Source organism: Hetaerina americana, unplaced genomic scaffold (assembly GCF_022747635.1).
Source record: "Hetaerina americana unplaced genomic scaffold, ioHetAmer1.1.p SCAF_2, whole genome shotgun sequence".
NCBI lineage: Eukaryota > Metazoa > Arthropoda > Insecta > Odonata > Calopterygidae > Hetaerina > Hetaerina americana.
Window position 1 is genome coordinate 22,319,677 of NW_027286763.1, and position 20,969 is coordinate 22,340,645.

The 20,969-nt window shown below is 41.9% G+C and overlaps 1 protein-coding gene across 1 annotated transcript in view; it reads left to right on the top strand.

Annotated features, from left to right (window-relative positions):
- The window catches only part of LOC139687600 (neuroglobin-like), a 141,424-nt gene extending 127,231 nt beyond the window's left edge, over positions 1 to 14,193 (top strand). The window contains exons 2-3 of the mRNA XM_071584820.1: positions 10,903 to 11,134; positions 14,008 to 14,193. Of these exons, the coding sequence (XP_071440921.1) occupies positions 10,903 to 11,134; positions 14,008 to 14,193 (418 nt within the window). The remainder of the gene's footprint in view (positions 1 to 10,902; positions 11,135 to 14,007) is intronic.
- Positions 14,194 to 20,969: the final 6,776 nt, after the last annotated feature.

The window sequence follows — 20,969 nt, forward strand, 5'->3', positions numbered from 1 at the left end:
AAATATCCAAGAGAAGTGGAGAGAATATGACGTACATGAGGATAGCTCAGGTCCAGGCCCACTCGATGGCGAGAAAGATAGGGCATTGAGGGAATTTAAATCGAATGAGGCAATGTGGGTAGAAAACATTTCTTTTCGATTACTTAAAGGTTTAGGAAAAGTTAGGGTGAGTTTTTATGGTCTAATTCGTGGCATTCACGAGGATAGAAATGGGCCGGAAGACTTTGTCAGATTAGTGTTAATTCCTATTCCCAAAAAGGTTAAGGCTACTTCATGTGAGGGCTACAGAGCAATAAGTCTGATTTCACACGCAACTAAAGTGGTTCTCAGGATCATTAATGAAGGGTGGAGATCAGGGCAAATGATTACTTTGGGGATGATCAGTTTAGGTTCAGGAAGACCAGAGGCATGCGTGATTCCATTGAAGTAATGAGGTAATTAATTTAGAGGTGTTTAGAATACAATCAGGATATACGGTGCGTGCGTGCCACGAAACGTGCAGTTACTATCCTTTACGACGTTATACTACCTTGATCAAAAATTTCCCGGAATTTATTCATAAAATTAAAAATACAAGTTTATTCATCTAAATCTATATTGTCCCCTTCAAAGTAATCCCCATCGACTGCAACACACTTATGCCAGCGCTTGATCCAATCCTCGAAACATTTTTTATATTCGGTTTTCGGTATGTCCATCAGTGCTTCCTGCGATTTTTCCATTACTTCCTCTCGGCTGCTAAAACGCGTTCCCCGTAATGGTTTTTTAACTCGATTGAACAGAAAGAAGTCACAGGGAGCCAAATCAGGTGAATTCGGTGGCTGTTGGATGGTATTTGTTGCATTTTTCGTCAAAAAATTACGAATAATGATAGCACTGTGCGACGGTGCGTTATCATGGTGCAAAATCCACGAGTTTTCTGCCCACATTTCTGGTCTCTTTCGGCGAATTGCTTCGCGCAAACGTCTCATAACGCCCAAATAATACTCTTTGTTTACTGTCTGGCCTTCTGGCAAAAATTCATGATGCACTACACCGTTGTAATCCATGAAAACCGTCAGCATTGCCTTCTTTTTTGACTGAAAACGACGTGGTTTTTTTGGTCTCGGCTCATTTGGTGAACGCCATTCATTTGCCTGATGTCTGGATTGCGTGTCGTACTCATAAACCCACGTCTCGTCTCCAGTAATGATCCTTTTGATGAATGTGGGATCGGATTCAGCCTCGCAAATCATGTCTTTTGCGACGTCAACACGGTCTCTTTTTTGCATGAAATTGAGGTCTTTTGCTGCTACACGACGGAAACCCAAATCATTAACCACAATGTCTTGGGCGGATCCATAGGCAATGTTCAAGTCCTCCGCTATTTCTCTGATGGTTAATTTGCGGTTATTGACCAACATTTCTTTTACTTTATCAATTTTTTCACCGACTTTCGATGTCGATGGTCTGCCACTGCGTTCATCATCTTCGATTGACTCACGACCACTTCTGAACCGCTCGTGCCACTGGTAAACGACCGTTTTTTTTAGAGACTCGTTGCCGAAACACTTTTCCAACATTTCCAACGTCCGTGCGCCACTAAATCCGTTTTTTACGCAAAATTTAATACAAGTTCGTTGTTGCAAATTTAAATCCATTTCTGAAATTGTAAAAAATCGCCAACACACACAGAGATAGATGTACTCTTGGCTACGTAACTTTTGCAAATGTCAAGTTATGACACTAAGATTTAAAGGGAATATCAACAACAGATGTACCAATTTAACAAAAAACAACAGAACTCAAATCGGAACGATGGGAGCGCCACACGGTGGTTATTCCGGGAACTTTTTGATCAAGGTAGTATGGTGCTTTTCCTACTACCCTTTCCTCTCGTGCCCTCGTACATTTCTCCTTTGGTGGGGGAATGAGCTCCCGAACGCCTTCTCTTGGCCGAAAAATCGGGGCACTTGGTTGCATAAATCTACCACATATTTCAGTACAATACGTTTCCTCGATAGCTTAACAGTTAAAGCATCGGCAAGTCGAAGGTCCGTGGTTCGAGTTCCGGTCAAGGAAACATTTTTGCCCTTGTGATCTGCTTGATTCCACCTTCCTTACCATTCCTGTGATCGTCCTTTATAAATGTCCTATATGTGTTCCTATCCTTTGGTTTAAAACATAAATACTCATAGGAACACAAATACGTCAAATATATTTGACGTATTGTCGATAGTGATTTAAGACCAGGAATACCTGTCTGTGAGACAGAAAAGGCATTATAGTAATTGAAATCGAAGAATGCTGCTAAATTTACTGGGAATTCAGAAATGGGAAGTTTTTTCATGGGCTCATTGACTGCATTTATGAGAAAATAATTTGACCATAAGACTCTTTTAGATTCAGTATTGATACTCAGAAGAAAGAAATAAGGAGAAAATACTAAATTGGGTGTTTTTCTGTACTTCGTATATTTTGAGAATGCTTACGACCGAGTAAAGCAGGAAAAATTAATGAATATTGCGTAGAAGATAGGAATTGAGTGGAGGGACAAATTATCCGTAGCCTGTTCATGTTTCAAACTCCACAGCTGTGAATTGGGAATGGAGAGTCGGGATGGGAAGTACAGGGTGCGGCAACATAACTTCCTTTTTTGAAAGCGTTTTGCGTTTGCAAAGAGGAAGTTATGTTGCCGCACCCAGTACTAGGTAGGGGAATAACACCATTAACACAAGTTTGAGGAAATGACAAGCGAGGCTTGGGAAGAGTCAGGGGAGGTTGGAGTGAAAGTGGATGGAGTACTCGTTAAGTCAGCTTTGCAGATAATTAGGCATTAATCAGCGAGTCAGCAACCGAAGGATTGCAATCATTTCAAGTGTATTGTAGAAACACTGTGATTAATAAGAGGTGAGAATTAATCATAAGAAAACGAAGATCGTGCGATTATCAATAAGGAGGAAGGCTAGGACAAATATTTAAGCTGGGCGACATAAATAGAACAGTTTAGCTTTGTAGGAAGTGTTGTGGAGGAGGATGGGAGGGGCGGAGGTGTGGGGACATAAAAAAGAAGGGCTGCCTTAGGCGAGGAAGCGTTTACGAAGAGGCCGGAGTTGGTGACAGGCACTTGAAGTAAATACGTAAAGAACACCCTAGTGAAAACATCAAACTGGGGCATAGCTTTTTTATGACTTCGAAACTTGTTCGTTGAGGCAAGAGGATGACCGTAGATTGGGTAGATGTGGGTGTGGAGGAGAATGGAAAACGGAATGTATAAAAATGGAATCGGTAGGAAGGAAGACCAACCATGAATGTCTAGGCAACGTTTGGGAAAAGAGACAGCTTTTGAGAGAAATTCGAAGTGAGCAGGGCAAGTCGATGCAGGAGATGCTGTGAGGCAATGGAATGCTGCAGACGGTCATAGAGGGTTGAATGCTGAGTAAGAGAGGTAGAGGGAGGAAACTAACTGGTATTTTGGATTAAATAAAAGGAGGTAGAAAGTATCCTGAGGGAAACAATGATTCACGTTAATACGTCCGCGGCTCGTTCTCAGGGTTTTATGGATATTTAGTGTCATGCTAATTATGACTTGATACTATTGTAGTTCATATTCCCTATTTCCAACAAAAACCTTCCCTAAGTGAGTAGACTACCGTGGAAAAAGTAAGTAATTATAAATAAATGAACCTTTGATCAAGCTATTTTTCTTAGCATTCAATTTTATCAATGCCGTATATCTTGCCTTTACTTGAAAAATCATTTTTTCAGAATTGATGGGTGATCCATTGGTTATGTAAATTCATTACAATTACTCATAATGGAGTTATAATTTTCAGGAGTAGTTACGAAAACATTTTACTTATGTCTTATGCAGTGAAAAATAATACCCAGTGAACCATCGGTGTCATTGAAGCAATGCTTCTTTCTCTTCATTCGAGTACTTGTGGTATAATTTTAACGATGAAAGATTTTTTACATGCGCATCGTTTTTCACATGCACATCAGGTAAAACTATTTGTCACGTCCCTTGTTAAAATTTGTTGATAGAGACTTAGAGTTATTTCTCTTGACTATTATTGCTATGGTTTTGTTTGTGAAATCGTTCGCCGGGGTGTGCTAGTTCACAATCTGCAGCAGTGGAAATCTGCATTAGTCAGCAACGTCTCTTCCTCTAGCTCTTTTATACCTGTATTATAGCAACGAAAATGAGATGCTCAAGGGAAAAGTATAAATTCATGATGTTGTACGTAGAGTTTCCGGAATTCAAGAAAATGTGATGGCAAGGTAATTTTTGATTGAAAAAAAATTCAGAGGGTTTCTTGTTCTATCTCGAAACACTTGGTTCGTACCCAACAAAACAGAGCATTTTATCAAAGATGTTCCTCGACTTAATAGACTAAAATGGATCCAGCTGTTTAATTTTGAAATGTTTGGTATCAAAGAAGGATTTTTAGATGCTAATGAATGCATTTGAGTAATTTTTGCGTTGTCATTACTTTGTAACAAAGACGTTGTGTATCAAGAGAGAAAAACCGCCGAAAGTTGCGCACTCTAGACGCACCAAATTATTAACCACGACTAAACTGTGTGTATGTCCTCGTCGCACCCTTTGTGAATGTGTCGTAGTGAAGAAATTACAACTTTTAAAGAAGAATACGACTTCTTTTGATACTTTAGTACACCGCATTTAAGCAATATTCATGCGGCTAATTTATGAACTACATACTATACGCTCCCAAAATGGTGATCTGGGGTTAGACACTCGAGCTTTAACTCCCTATGTCCTCTCCGAAATATTGGCTACTTTACTATCACTAATTACTCATGATACATCGAAATTTTCTTGGATTGGACTCAGTGAAGAAGAGGGCCGTCTAATGTTTTATTCTTCCTTTTGCCCCTGGGCCATTATCCGTCTTCACCGTCCCTCTGGGATGGCTTGGAAAGAGCAAGAGGGGAATGGTGAGGATCCGCCCTTTGGGCGCCCCCTACCCCCAAGGACGAGGGATAAAAGCCATAGGATGATGAGGTCATGGTGTCTTCGTAATTGGTTACATAAATCTTAAAGAGATTTCATTACACTGATTGAAATGTACTCATATCACTGAGAGTCTACTTACATTAAGCCAAAAATGCTGTTCTCATGAAATTTATTTGCCACAATTTCGCATATGATATTGTCCTTGCTCAAGGGAGATGGGTAACGTCGAGGTACTATCTCAGCACAAACCGAAAAAAGATAAGTCGTGCTTTCTTATGATTGATTCCAGACTCGCCATGACTCATTGCCCTCGAATTGTTTAACGTGCAAAAGGGCGTATATTGTCATGCCATTAATACTAATGACAGGGTGGGCTAATTTTCATTCGAGTGGCAAACATTATGCTCTACTGAATACGCACGAGAAGATGCAAATTATGCTCTCTTTTTCACTCCACAGTTTTATCTTCCAAACAAACCTTGGCAAACAAGGCAGCTTGCGCTTCGAAAAACCGAATGTTCCGCCTCTCCTCTAACTTCTGCCCTTGTTTTAAATGGACGAATGCACCGCCACCATTTACACTTCTAATTAATTCACATACTTCTAATTAATCACCATAATTCCTCAAAATCCCCCGCATCCTTCAATAAAAGTTTTCCAAAAATACCTCTTCCCAAAATCAACATTTGATAAGCGCTTCACCGTCTCTTTACTACAAGCCCTTCCAGCGTCATCAGGCAAATGGCATCGCTCGGCGTAAAATCAATCACAATTGCAAACTAAAAGTTTTCATTACGCCTCTCCACCTCTCTTCCAGAATCAACCTCATCCTAAAGAGAAGCCCTCTAACTCTCACTTCAAATACTGGCGAACATGTAGTTATAAGGCTGGTATGTAATCACCCTTAGTAGTTTACAGGGTACCATGCAGATAGATGAATGGAAAACATCTTTCTTCCTCGTTTTAAAAAGACGATCGTTGAAACGTAAAGATATGCATTTTTCCTTATTATTAGTGTCTTTGTTTTAATAGATTTTTTTATATGTACGTACAATGTGTTGTCGCCACTCGACATGTCCTCAGAGATTGTGTAGTATTTTGGAGAGGCGACCGAAAGCTGAGGTCATTTGCGCCATAGGGGATGGACAGGAAAGGATGAAGGGTGGAGAGAAACCCGGCGTCGGCATTAGCTTACCCTTAACGAAAGGCGCCAAGGGGTCCGCAGCTTAACGTCCCATCCGACGGACGGCGTACTTACTCAAAGTGCCCTCCACAAAGCACCTCAAGTAGGGATCGAGATACCACTAAAAATATTCAACACCGCCGGGATTTGAACCCGCCCGGTTGTCTTATTTACTCAATCTTATTTACCAGACCATATATGTGTCAATTGAAAGGGTGTGGGATGAAAAATTGACATTGTTTCCCTTTACCTTCATTAATTATGTTTGAAAAATGACATCATCACCAGCACGATGATATCCATTCATCAGCATGGTGGTAAGTAAGGTTGGCATAATGGGTAAGAATAGGGCTCACATAGTACTAAGCGAAATACTGCGTGCGTGTGCATTTATATGTGAAGTAAATACAGGAATGGACGAGGTAAAAGAGAAGGAGTTGAGGGGATAATCAGGAAGATTTAAGGTTAACAGTGGGGCATGCGTAATAAATGAATGGTTAATGAGGGAACAGGAGAGGAAGGTTTTATCTAATGAGAAAGGTTTGTCCCGGGAGTTTTGATGTATTTAAATAGCCAAATTCAAGCTCTTTCCTATATATTAATTAAATTTGTGTGGTTAAAGTTTGAGGGAGGAAAAAATTGTCATATTGCAACAGTAACAAAAAGTTTAACTATGTAGTAGCTGCTTGCCAAGGAACAGGGAGGGAACTTTGTATTACCAACCACAGTTATATCGAGTCCTAATTCGAGTGTCCTTTCTCTGTGTTTAAATGTTTTAATCAAAGTTTCTATTAATTTTTTTCATCGCTGAAGAGCGTTCTTTTTCGAAGATACTGACATTTTTCGGCTAATATAGCCGACAAACGCTTTTATTCGCCTTCATTTTGTCGTCCATTCCTGTTTTTCTGCCGTCACATCGTCTCCGTGAGTGCTCTGTTATCTTTCGTTCACCACGGTTTCCTTTATTTCTATCTTATCCCCCTTCCTTTTCAATGAATCACCCCCACCATTTCCAATATTGGTTACGCCGATTCCGTATGCATGCACATAAAGTAGCCCAATATGGTAGCCATTCTCACTCCATGCTTATCCCAAGGTATCATACTCAATAGTCTTGTAATCAAAATACCCCTTTCTGGTACCCCACCTAGCCTTCATCCGCGCCTTCACACCTTCATATTCCAACAATCACACGAACTTACGCGTGATGCTCTCTCCCACTACCTTTATTTTTTTAGTGAACATTGTTTCAACCTGCTGTCCCTAGCCAAAATCATATCCAATTCAACCCCTTTCTTAATTCCCTTCACTTAACCAAATGGTTTCCCAGGAACTTCGAAATCTCACTCGAAGACGTGAAGGTCCTCTTACTACACTCTCCACTCTTACCCAGTCTTTCTTCCTGTGGGGCTTTCCTTACCTCTAAAACAACCCCCACCCGAACCTCCACCCCTCTTTCTTTCAAAACCGGACATTGTCACCCTTAACAACCTACCCTATCCTACGAGCAAAACATCCGTTTTCCCCAGATGTCAACCAAAAGGGGAACCGACCCAACACCCCACACCCCAAGCCGAAAACGAAGTGGTGGACCTTCGGTCCGTGCCTCTCGACAATAGCGAGCTTTCGCTACTGAGTACAGGCCTCTCCTTCTCCCCCACTCCTAGAACCAACCACGTTGGCATCGCTACCAACATATTAAACTTCTACCAGAATCTACGCTGGCATGCTCATTGGAAATCCCCGCCTTGTCCTTCGAACTCTTCCACCATTAACCCACCACTTACCCGATTTCGTCCAGCCTAAGAAAATGTACCCAAACGACTCCAACCATCCAATAGAAATCTTTATCAACCTAGTTCTGACTAAGATATCTGATAAAACATTTATAGATTCCTTAAAGGCACCAAAAAACCTTTCCCCCTCCGAGGCACGTTTAGCGTTAAACAAAAATATAATAATCACGACGGCGGACAAAAGGTCATCCGCCGTCGTGCTAAATAAAAAGACAACGGCGCTGAGGCATTACGCCAGTTAAACGACCTCTCTTACTCTACCTCCTGCCCCAAGATTCTAACCCTTCATATCAGAAGGAAATTCTCCCCTTCCTATCCAATTTTGGGCCCAAAGAATGTCTCTCTCCACAAGATATATCCATTCTTTCTCCACCTAATCCCATGACACCCCACTTTATTTGCTACCCAAAATTCCTAACCAATAACCCCGGACGCCACATTGTTTCCAGCATCAACTCGCCCACTGAACGAATCTCCACATTAATACACCACTACATTCAACCCTTAGTACTTCCCTCCTTTCTTATATCAAAGATTTGTACCACTTTCTGGGTCGTTTATACCCTATCCCAATTCCTCAAAACACGAGCATTCTCATGGCCACAATAGATGTCACCTCCATTCCCCTTAAAGAAGGCCTAGAATCCCTCAAATATTACCTCTCCGTACGAGCCACACCACACACTTCGTCCAAAGATTTCCTCATCGAACTGACTCAACTCTTCCTCACAAAAAATGCCTTTAATTTCAACAATAAAATCTAGTAATAAACACAAGGCATTACAATGGGCGCGCGTACGACTCCTGCATACGCCAATCTTTTTATGGGCAAACTCGAAAACACCTTTCTTCATCGAAAAACCTTAAGCTACTTTTCTGCGCCCGCTCCATTTTCCTCCTTTGGCCCCACTGACGCGAAACTTTATCATCCTTCATTTCCTATTTCAACTCCTCATTCACGGTATCTTTCACTCCATCTATATCTGATTCGAATATTACTCCCCTAGATCTCAGCATTCACCTCCAGAACAATAACTTAAGCACCTGAGTCCTCATCGAACCGACCAACAATACCTTCACTTCAAGAGCTGCCACCCATCACATAAAAACGCTCCATCCCTTTCTCACTCTCAGTCCGTGGCCTCCGTCTCTAAAACAACACCCCCTCCCCCCAGAAATACGAGTAGATGAAGTTTAGTTTCGGAAGACAAATATTTCTCGTTACGTATGTTGTAGAATCTCACGTCTCTTTTTTGTCCCAAATGATCACCTTTTTCCAGTTCTTTATGCCGTCTACCATCCCCTGTGAATGCAGTGCAAACAGTCCATTCATTCCTCTGACACGCCTGCGCAACTATCTACGTACATCTACACAATACCCCGCGAGCTACCGCAAAGGCGTATGGTGGGGGGTGTAAGGGCACTAACCATGCACAATCCTATTCATGTCACCTCTACACAAATACGAGGGCGGTTCAATAAGTACCCGTGGTTGATGACAAAGGGCGTTCCTGAGGGAAGATTATGTTATCATCGTGTGCTGCCATCTATCAAACGACGGTGAAACAAATTTCAGTCTGGTTTAAAGGTTAGTTTGGATTGGCAGCCATTTGAGTAAGACGTGTTTCGTGATTTTCGCTGAGATGGAAAAAGAGCAGTATCGTTCGGTAATTCGCTTTTTGTTTTTGGATGGGAAGAAAGGCGAGGAGATAAAAGCAAAGTTGGATGCTGTTTATGGGGACACTTCGCCGTCTATGACCACAGTTAGATATTGGTTCAACAAATTTAAACGTGGGCGAACATCTGTTTTTGATGAGGAGCGACCAGGACGCCCGGCAGACGTAGTTACCGAGGAAATCATTCAAAAAGTCCACGCCATGATTCTCGCTGATCGACGCACGAAAGTGCGCGAAGTAGCAGAAGCCATGGGTGTGTCGACCGGAACGGCAATTAATATTTTACATGATAAGTTGGCGATGAAAAAATTGTCGGCCCGATGGGTGCCACAATGCTCACGGTGGACAATAAGCTGATCCGGCTGTCAACTTCGAACTTTGAACTACGCTAGGAATTGCTGCTTCACCCCCCGTATTCACCCGATCTGGCTCCCTGCGACTTTTCTTATTGCCTAACATGAAGAAATGGCTGGTGGGAAAAAAATTTAGCTCAAACGAGGAAGTTATCGCCAAGACAGAGGCGTATTTTGGAGAGTTCGACAAATCCTATTTTTTGGAGGGGTTAAAAAAATGGCCGGAACGTTGGGAGAAGTTTATCTTTATAAAAGGGGACTATGTTGAAAAATAAAAAAAGAAATGTTTTTGAAAAAATGGTTTCTTCATTTTTAACACGGGTACTTATGAAACCGCCCTCGTATTAGTTGGACCATGCTCTCGAAAAATGTTAATCACACGAAAGAAAGTACTTAGATGCAACAATATTCAATAACAGTGTACGTACATGAATATGGAAATCATGCCGTATAACTGTTAAAAAGATGGGTCCATTAAATATAAAAATAACATGCAGGATATGGAAAAAATAGATAAACTGCCAATTATAATTATATCCTACGTGATTGCTGTCATGTGTATTTTGATCTCTAATGGTACGAGGAAAAACATTTCAAATCTACCCGTTCTAGTAATTAAATGTATCCGTTTTACTACGTCCCTGATTTTACGTTGGTGATCTGATATACCGTGGTATGATAAGTTGGGGCTTGTAATATGTCTTTAACTGTAATATGTCTTCAACTGTATTATGTCTTATTGCCTTCGAGGAGATGCATCACCAATAATGTGAACTCTGGCAGAAACGTTGGTCATTTGAGGGAACTAAATCTGGTCCAATTTGTAAATGAAGCATTTGAATTCTTCAGGACGGCGTCGGGAGTGAAAATGGTGTTCAGGGTATAATGAACTCACGCAAACTAATTCCCCTGATATCTCTTTCTCCCGTTACAGGCTCTTCGAGGAGCATCAGGAGCTCCTGAGCCTGTTCGAGAAGTTCAAGGAGCTGAAGACTAAGGAGCAGCAGACAAGCAGCATGGAATTGGCGGAGCACGCCACGCAAGTCATGAGCACATTGGATGAGGGCATCAAGGGCCTCGACAACCTTGACTTCTTTTTCGAGTACCTGGCGCAAGTCGGCGCCACCCACTATCGCATACCCGGATTCCACAAGGAGTATTTCTGGGTGAGCACATTCTTCTTATCCACCCTTCCGATGCTTACAAAACTGCATGCGTCGGACTTTTCACCAAGATACCCGCCTTGAATTGTATCTAGGTCTTCGCGGCTATTGAGGCCTTTCTCACCTGCCTGACAGACATTCTCTCCTCGATCAAAGACTCCAACATCCAAAACGTCGTGCATCATTTTTTTATTTATTTGGATTTATCCCCACAATCCCCTTCCCTTTACTTGGCGTAACACCTATGCTATTCTCATCTTCGTTGTGTTCTCTTTCTAAGTATGTCCACGCCGCGTACTAATTAGATAGGTTAGACCACAAAGATAGGATAAGGGAGATAGACTCCAGCACAGATAGATACAAATGTTCGTTCTTTCCCCGGAAAATCAGGAATCATAATTGTAAGAAATCAAAGTTATTATAGAAACAGTAATGGCTTTCGATTTACAAGGGAGGACAAGATTAAACTCTGGGTAGACACAAGGTATATTAGCAGGTGAATGTAAGTTGCTAGTATATGTATTTGCATGCGTGTACTTAAAAATGCAGTTGCAAGGATATATACATATCTGGGTGTGGATTTGCATGAATTTGCTAGTTTTGTATGTGGTTTTTTTTATATTTTAAGGATGGTGACCAACACTCCCCATCACATGCCCTTGCGGTGGCTTGCGGGGTATTATGTGGACGTTATATGTATATGCTTCACCCTAGAGAGGTCGTGAGTGAGAATAACAGGTGTCACACAAGCGTTGTATGGCATTTAGGTCAACTACTAAAGCTGTTTTATCCTCAGAATTACTGGTATCTCTGTAAACCACTGCATCGGCAAATAAACTTATCTTATTAATAACCATGGAGTCAATGTTTTTAACGTAAATGAGGAATAAAAGAGGTCCGATAGCACCGGAACACCGGAAGTGACTTCTACTACATTAGAGCAGACACCATCTATGGCTTCTCTTTGTACCTGACCATTCCCAAAGTTTTTAATCCAGCCCAGAATTTTTTTATCATTGGCTTTCAGCTTTGTAAGTTGTTTATTACTATGAGGTACTTTGTCTAAAGCATTTTTAAAATCTATAAAAACCACGTCCGCTGAAACATTGCTCTCTCCCGAACCTAATATATCATGAACAAAAAGCGTAAGTTGTATCTCGCAAGATTTACCCTTTCGGAAACCTGGTTATTCATCAACGACTTCCGACCATCGAAATGCCCCACTATCGAACTAGCAGTTATATTTAAATTATATTAACTTTTCCATTTAAGGGAGGTTGCGGACTAGGTCCCTAGCAACTATTTACTTCTACGATTCCCGAGAAGTTTCTCTTGGTTGCCCAAGATGACTCCTTTTTTCATTTCATCGTAAATTCTGCCTGTATTCACGCTGCATGGGAAAACAATTCCCTTCCTTCCTCAACCCCGCTTACCCATCTTTATTTTGTTTCTATCATGACCTTCAACATAAAAAAACAACTTTTCATTGATTCCTCCATCTAATTTCTCTGCCTTTTACTGATTACCCCCAATGACTTCCACTCTTCTTCCTCCGTCTTATCTCTGGCCAACTCATTTCCTCTATTCTCCAACCACGCCTCATACGTCAGCTCCCAATCAACGCAAATCCTCTCGTCTCAAAGACCAGGTTTCACAAAGTCCTGCTCTCCGTATTCAAGTCTTTACTAATCTTTTCGCCAAATTTTCGCTCAGTGTAACAGTCATACATCCTCTTTTTCATGCAAATGCCTCTTTCGCTAAGTCAATTATTTTCCTAATTTCCCCACTAGTGTTATTTTTCCTCTAAAATACTGCCCTCGTAAATGAACTGATCCATCTGGACCAGTTTATTCCCTCCTACTTTAATGTTTATATGCTTTTTATCGAGAATCTCAGAGTTTTTGTTCTCGGGCACTTAATACCCATCCCATGCCGCCCGCATTGTTCCTGTAAAGCACTAAAAAAGAATGGACTTTCTTGGCAGTCCGACTCATTGACTCTTGATCATCATCATGACTTTGCAAACCTAACTGACCTACGTAATCATCCCGTGCCTAGCTAGGTTTATAGGCTCAGAAAATGTAGACGTGGCTAGTTTCTGTCCATCCAATTCCTAACTTAAACGATTGATTACCTTTAAAATATACCATATCATATGTTGTGTTGGCTGGTAGGTACTGCTGAAGTTTCCAAGGATTATTTTGAATCGGAAATCTGAATGAGAGGCTATTTTACTTCCGGAATATTTCATATACGAAGACTCCATGTTAGTTCCTTCTCGTCTAATTGAGACCACCGCTATCTTGGGAATCCCGAGGGATCTTTCATGTGGCAGTTCTCATTACTTTCCACATCCTATGCCGATTCCCGCAGTCCAACTCATCCGTCTTTAGGGAGGATTTCTCCCCCAAGGGCAAGACATCCACGTAATGCATGGTATCCAGTCTGGTAACACAGTTTCGCGAATAAATAGTCTCTTAAATCTCTTGGTTCTGTTTCATAACCTGCCGCCTTCTCAAACTATTAGTAATGTTTGAACCGTATAGTTTCAGGCTTAGCTTTGTGGAAACTTCCCATATTGGAGAGAAATGATACTTAACAATTGGGGAAACACCATAGTGGAAATCACAATTGTTAACCATCATTTCTCTCTGGTACTGTTTGGCATTGGCGATATATTATTCTAAAATTGTCTGCATTAAAATGAGCTCGAGTTAAAAACGAGAGCTTCAAAAACAATTCAATGAGTTTTCCATGATATATGTATGGCATACGATCCTAAACTTTTTTTAAAACACCGACCCGAATCGTTTCAATGTAACTAATGAGACTTTCCATGACCTTTCTCCTCTTTCCATGACTCCGCGGCACTCCAGCGGATCGAGAAGCCGTTCCTGGAAGCGGTGAAGGTGACCCTGGGCGACCGCTACACGGACAACGTGGACGCCATCTACCAGACGACTATCAAGTTCATCATCCGCACCCTTATCGAGGGCTACGAGAAGGAAGAGAAGAGGGTCAAGGAGGAGGGGGCGGCGGGCGGCAAGGACAAGGAGGCGTGAGAGGGGGCTGAGGGGGGCCCTCGGGGGTGAGGATCGCGGGAGGGAGGGAGGGAGGGATATCATGAGAGGGAAAGGGGGTGTGACAAACAGACACGCGTGTATATGCATACACACGCACACACATATGTATGTATGCATGTACGTATTTATTCAGGAGAGAGGAATGATCAGTGCTCCAGGGATAAGGATGATGTCAGGGGACTTGCGTCGACTGTGCTCTTCTGGTAGGGCGGGGAAGGGGAGAGGGGCTGCGGGTATTTATGGGAAAAAGAAGTGGGGAGCCCGGCGGGGACTCGAGGTGTTTGCGTCCGATAGCAAAACATCCCCCAAGCAAAACGACGAAGGAGGTAAAAACTGAACCTTGAGGAAAAGCTAGGACATTCTCGTCACACCCCTTAGCAACGGGATCAAGACGAGGGCCGCGCGTCGATAATGGCGCGGCGGGCATCATGTTGCTCGACTTGGACCGAGGAGTTCCGTGGGCTTCCCTAGGCGGGGGGGGGGGGTAACGCCACCCCCGCACGAACGAGTCCATTTTCGCGTGATAAGGGGTGGGCGTGAGTGGGGGACGAACGGGGGGACGGGGGGACGGGTGCCTTTCGGTGCAACGGGGCCCGTGCCAGGGGCAATGGCATCTTGAATACAAACCAAATCCAGATGGACGGTTTAAGGGAGAAAGTGAAAGAGGTAGGGCACTGCAAGGAAAATGATGAAACTAGTCCACATCCAGAAGAGCAGTGACCCTCACCCGCACTGACCTTCATTCGTATTTATTTCGTGTTTCTCCAGAAGGTCAAACTTCAACTGAAGGAAGGAAGCATCAAACTACCCGGTTTGACTTCGGGCTGTGTGGGTGTGTGATGGCGGTTGGAGTGGAGAGATTAGAAGATATCTTTAACGAAAATATCTCGGATGGGGTTGCGTGTTAACTGATAGTCCTTTGCCCGAAAAGCTGACACCTCCCAAAAGAGGTTTTTGATACCACTAACCTGATGTGTCAGGAAAAAAAATATGTATATATGTAAGTTTGATATTTTTTAAAAAATCGCATCAAAATGAACTTGTGAAGCGTTTTGTAGGCTATGGGAAAGGGGGGGCATGAAATCAAAGCGCACTTGCACTCAACGACATTTATGCGTGTTAATAGTTCCGACAAAATAAAAGGCTTTCGGTGATCAGGATTTTCCTCAAAAACTGTCCGTAACTGCGCAGATTCTTCACTTAGTGAAGCGATGCGATCGAAGGAGTTTCGTATGCAGAATTTATATCATTTCAATATCTGTTTTGTGTCGGTAAGCATTGATAATTTTGTTGCGAAAGATATACCGAGCACGTGGAATAACAGCCAGACTGCGTTCCATTCGGGCACGCACGTGAGAGAATGACGCAATTACCGAATCCGCGCCGTCTCTTTTTTTTAATAAATCTCCAAGGGACCAGAGTATCGCATCGCTACCCACGCCCCCGCTTCAAAATATTAATCGTCCGGCGTTCCGATACCATTTCAAGAGCACTAAAACGCTGATTAAAATACATGAAAACTTTTTTATGTTTCTTTACATCACAGTTTGGGATATTAAATTACACGCGAAATACGAACCAATCAGGTTATTTATCCACTGTGAACTGTGAAGGCCTGCAGAATTTCAAAAACGCACAAGCAGCCATCCTCCTATTACGCCATTTAAATTAGTGGACTCGATATGCTAATAAAATGCGCGGGGCGTATAGCCTCCGTCGCAGAAATACTCTGAAGAGGATTGTATTCTAATGTCAGTTAGTGAAACGTTCTCTGTGGGTTTAAGCACAACAGAATTTGAGTTGAAAATACCGTAGGGTCATTCATAGAGAGCCCAGAGTCCCCGAGAGTGAGCGATAATAGTTTGAAAAATGTTAAAAGAGTATCGCGTAAGGCATCCTTAGTTCCGTTTCCGTGGAGACAACGTAAGAGAACTTCCACTTCAAGTAATCGAAACTAGCGACAATTTAATTTTCTTGAGAGGGACGACGACGAAGAGAAACATCCGGAGAGGTGATGGACGCACTCAGGGCCGCCGCCGCCGCCCCTTGAGCGCTTCATTTCAAACGGAACAGCTCCGAGGGATAATTAACCCTCACGAGGTCCTTTACACTTTTCACCAGAAAATTGGTGCGTTATGCTTCATAGAAGATGAAATATCATAGTCTGTTTTTTATTACAGTCAAATATGTATGTTACACAAATATTGTGAAAACTGTGTTCGTGTTTCGATGTCTCTGTGCCTCTGCTTCCGGGCAGGTGGTCGATGACGTAGAGGGGAGCAAAACCTTCGTCACAAGGAACTTTAAGAGAGAGTGGGGGTTACGAGAAGTAATGAATGGCCAGCGCGCACATTCGGCCCCTTGCACAGTCTGTTCGCCGAAGGGAATCTCGCCAAGCAGAAGCTAGGACTGTCGGCACTCTTACTATTGATATTTAGGGAGACAAAAAAACTACATTTTTAAAAACTACCCCAAAATGCACTTCCCTTCCCCTTACCGATTGCACCTACTCTGTCGTTTGTATGTCTGTCTGTTTCTACCTCACTACTGTAATAAGTGTCTCTGTCGACCCCCTTTCCTTCTAAGGAGCAAATTAAAAGAGTCAAATCCAAAGTTAAAAAAATACACAACTCGAGATAGTGATACATAAGGAGCGAGTGCGTGCGTGCGTGCGGGATGCCCCTAAGAGGCAAATTTAAATGTCGGAGCAGAACCGATTATCTTTTTTAGTAATCATATAAAAAAACGGCTTTTATAGAAGACGGAATTTTCAACAGAATATCAATAAAGGAGTTGAACATTTCTAAGAACCAAATTAAATTTCTAGAAAACACAAAATCAGGTCTCCAAATGTCAACACTCGAGGCTGTTATATTTTTTAAAAAAGAATGGTATTACGTCTAAAATTAAGATTGAAATCCAAAACTCTAAGATATTCATGACTGACAAAATTTTCTAGGAACGTTTCAGCGAAAACTAATAATAATAATAGTGTTCCATAAACTGAGGTCTCGCCGACTGGTTGAGCATCAGCCTCAGTCGGCCACCTTCATGCACAAAACGCGATAGGGAATAGGTCGGCCGGTTAATAAGCTTAGGGGAAGTTATATTTATTTTTAGCATGGAACAGAGCGTACGTTCACTCCTTTATCCAAGCAATTTCAGAAGCATACGTTAGCTCAATCATTGTGTAGAATGTCGTCGAGAAAGGTTATAAACCCATTCATTCAAAATTCATTTTTACGACAGCAGACCAATTTAGCCAATGCCCTTAACGATGAGTAGGCATGTCCTCACCCGTGGGTGTGCGTAGCGGCACGCCACCGCGCCGACCCCTGGTTTCCTCGGAAAGGGGCGAGGGCGCGTGCTCGCGGCCATGGCTCCCGAACCTCCGAAGTCTGAGGAAGAAGACGGCGATGGGAGAGCCAACCACCCACGCCTTGGCGCCCGGGAAGCGCATCCTTCATCACGAAGGCTGCAAGACATGCAGAAGAAAAAAAAGTAATACCCTACCCTGATTAAAGAATGTTATTACTCTATGATCCTTAAAAAATACAATTATGTATGCCTCATGTGTAATAGCTATGTAATAGCTACGCCTTTGCTGTTGGTAGTTACAAAGAGAGAAGTGGGATGTTTGACCGTAAATTTGCAGTTTGGCTGTCTTGTTTTGTTAAATTATATATATATATATATATATATATATATATATATATATATATATATATATAGCCATATGTACTGATAAAGGAAAACCAATTGTTGATGAAAAGAATGATAATAATACTATTTGTCGCTAAAATGCTGCTGGGTAAATTATTTCCAAAGATTTTCCTCCCCACATCAAGCACTGGAAAAAATAAATATTCGCTCAGGAACACTCCTGCAATTTGAAAAGGATTTAAAGACAACTTTTTTGGATAATTTGGCCTTTCAAAAATTCAAAATATATAAACGTCCTGGAAGATAGCAATAAACGAAGATACAAGGAAACGCTATATCGACAGATGAGACTCCATCACGAGTTGGGTAAGTAATATCCAAAATATGAACAGAAGCAATTTCACCGAGTATCCTTAGTCGATTTTTTTCTTTTCAGTCTATTTTATTTTTCTCCACACCGACATCCCAAAAACCTTCAATCTACATTAGCCATTTTGCCTCAAACTCAAGTTTCCGAGCCATACAAGATTACCTTCCATATTAGTATTTCATTATTATTTTCTTTTCGCCTTCATCAAGGTGCATGGAATTTTTCTGCTCATGTTCCCGCGACTCCGCCCACCTTCCTTCAAAAACCATTCTAAATAACTGAAAAGCTCTAGTTAATGTACCCCAACTTTAACGTTTGTCTTATTTCTCCTACTTATTGAGTATCGCATTAACTCTTTTCAATTTCAACAAAAAAATTATGACACGATTTTAAAAATGATTTGATGCCTCTATTGGACAAGTCTATTGCCGATACAGTACAGAGTCTTTCAGAGTAAAAACATCGCAGATTCGAACCTCTTACTTCGGGATACTCTCTTAACACCGGACAGCCTTGAAGAGGAGTTTAATTATACTGGTAAATTATATCACTTTCCCTTTTAAGATCAGATACTTGGTAAGTCAAGGATGGATGCTCTTTTTTGGTGGCTATTTGCGCTATTGCGCTAGATTCTGTCCTGCGACGGATAGAAATGGAAAGGACTGGAATGCGACGACATGGGAATCAATGCGTGCGCAGATGCCGTCACGCTTCGTCTCCTGATAACATGGATCGAGAGGACTATAGGCACTGTGGGATTTCAATAAATGCGGATGAATCCTACCAGACGTTGTTGGAGGGATATTGGAGAGACGGGAGTCCAGAATGGAAAGCCGAGGTCGTCCGCCGAAATCCTAGAGCTCTCAACTGGGAAAAAATCATTGACTAGGTGATTGAGAGGTGCTGGGACCAGTCAGTCCTTTAATTTGAATGAAAAGCAGAGGCATCAGTGGATAAAAACCGTTCCATCACGATTAAGGGTTTCCGTGATTAGACAACTAATAAAATCAAGTCAACTTCTAATTAAATCAACCGAGTAATTAAGATTCGCGTATTTTATAATTGCAATCATTATGTCCTGTGCCCTAGATGATGGATGTAGCGCGAGGCACAGTGGTTGCGCACCCGAGACGGCAAAGAAAGCACGCCCGCCAGAAGAGACGGCAGCTTTTTCAACGCTCGGCCTGCGCTAACGCGGAGTTGGACGGAGATTGATTTGCCTTGATGTTCAAAGTGGAGCAACAGCGTATGGCCCTCCTTTGAAATCCAAAATTTACCTTACATTTCATTCTTTTGAAAAATAAGATGCCTTGGCGAAATCAGTAAGAATATCGGGACGGGGAATGGAGTACTCACGGTAAACTGCTCACTAAAGGTTAAGTTTTGGACGATCTCTGACGAGTATTGTGTTCTTCTTATCTTGTGAACTACCTCTGGTTTGCGTATCCTTATTTCATTCTTCAAATCTTCGAAACCACCACCTGCCTTCAATGCATGTCTAGAGAGCCCTTCCTCCCTCTACCCCGATCATCCGCTCTTCTCCGTTCTATCACAGTCCCCAGCGTTCCATTCGGCCTTGCAATATTTCCCCCATTCAACCTTCTCTGATTTTTCCGGATTTGACCCAGCAACCTCCTCCCTTCTCCCGTTATATTTAAAACTTCAGCCTTTGCCTTCCTCCCTGAGCAACTTACTTTCCTCATTTCATTCCATAGCCACATCTCATCAGCCTCCAATCGACGGTCACTCTCTCGCCTCCAAAACCAGGTTTGAGACTAACACGGCACTACGCTCACTATTAGTCTTCAATAATATTTTCTTTGCATCCGTACGTAGCATATCTGTCATCTGTCTCTTCCCTTTGCTTACGCTTTTTTCGCCAATGATATTCTCCATCCAATGTCTCCTATATTATATCAATGTCCCGCTAAAATACTGACTTCTAAAAAAGGTGCAGATTTAAGCCACCGGACAGTGCAAACACCCACCAGACTCCTTTTTACCCGAACATGACCCTACCGTGGTCGGACAATGCTATTATGATCCCTTATCGATCGTGGAAAAAACGACATCTTAAATCTATCTATTCTACACAGTCTCTGATTTTATTGACATGATCTCTCCTACCGTAGTACGATGAGGGTAATAAAACATTTTCAACATCAGTTCTAAAGAGACGTCCTTCCAAATTATGCAAGAGATTGAATAATTCAACCTTCGTTAATTTAACCTGTAATTTAAATTTCGCACCGAGAGTGATTCCCAGCCTAGCTCCTCTAACATTTTGGATACGCTACTTAGATTATCATAACAACGCCTTACAAATCTAGCTCCTCTACGCTGAACGCGATCTAATTTGGCAATTAATCAAACTTCGTGAGGATTCCATATACTCTCAGCATATTCTAAATGAGGCCTATCTGGCGAAAGATAACATTTCTCTTTGACCTTTTCATCACATTTATCCAGTATTCTTCTAATAAATTCTAATTTTTTTGGAATAAAATAGAGCAGGCTCTTTCTCTTCTAGTTTATTCCCTCTCACTTAAATATTTACTCTCAATTATCTCATTACTTCTGTTTCTAGTTATTAATGTTCATCCAAGAATTATCTCATTGCACAAGTAAGGCAATCAATAGTTACTGCAATCCATTAGCTCTCTGGCTCACTATTGCTTTATCATCTGCAACCTGAGTGAATTAATCTTGCCTCCGACCATTT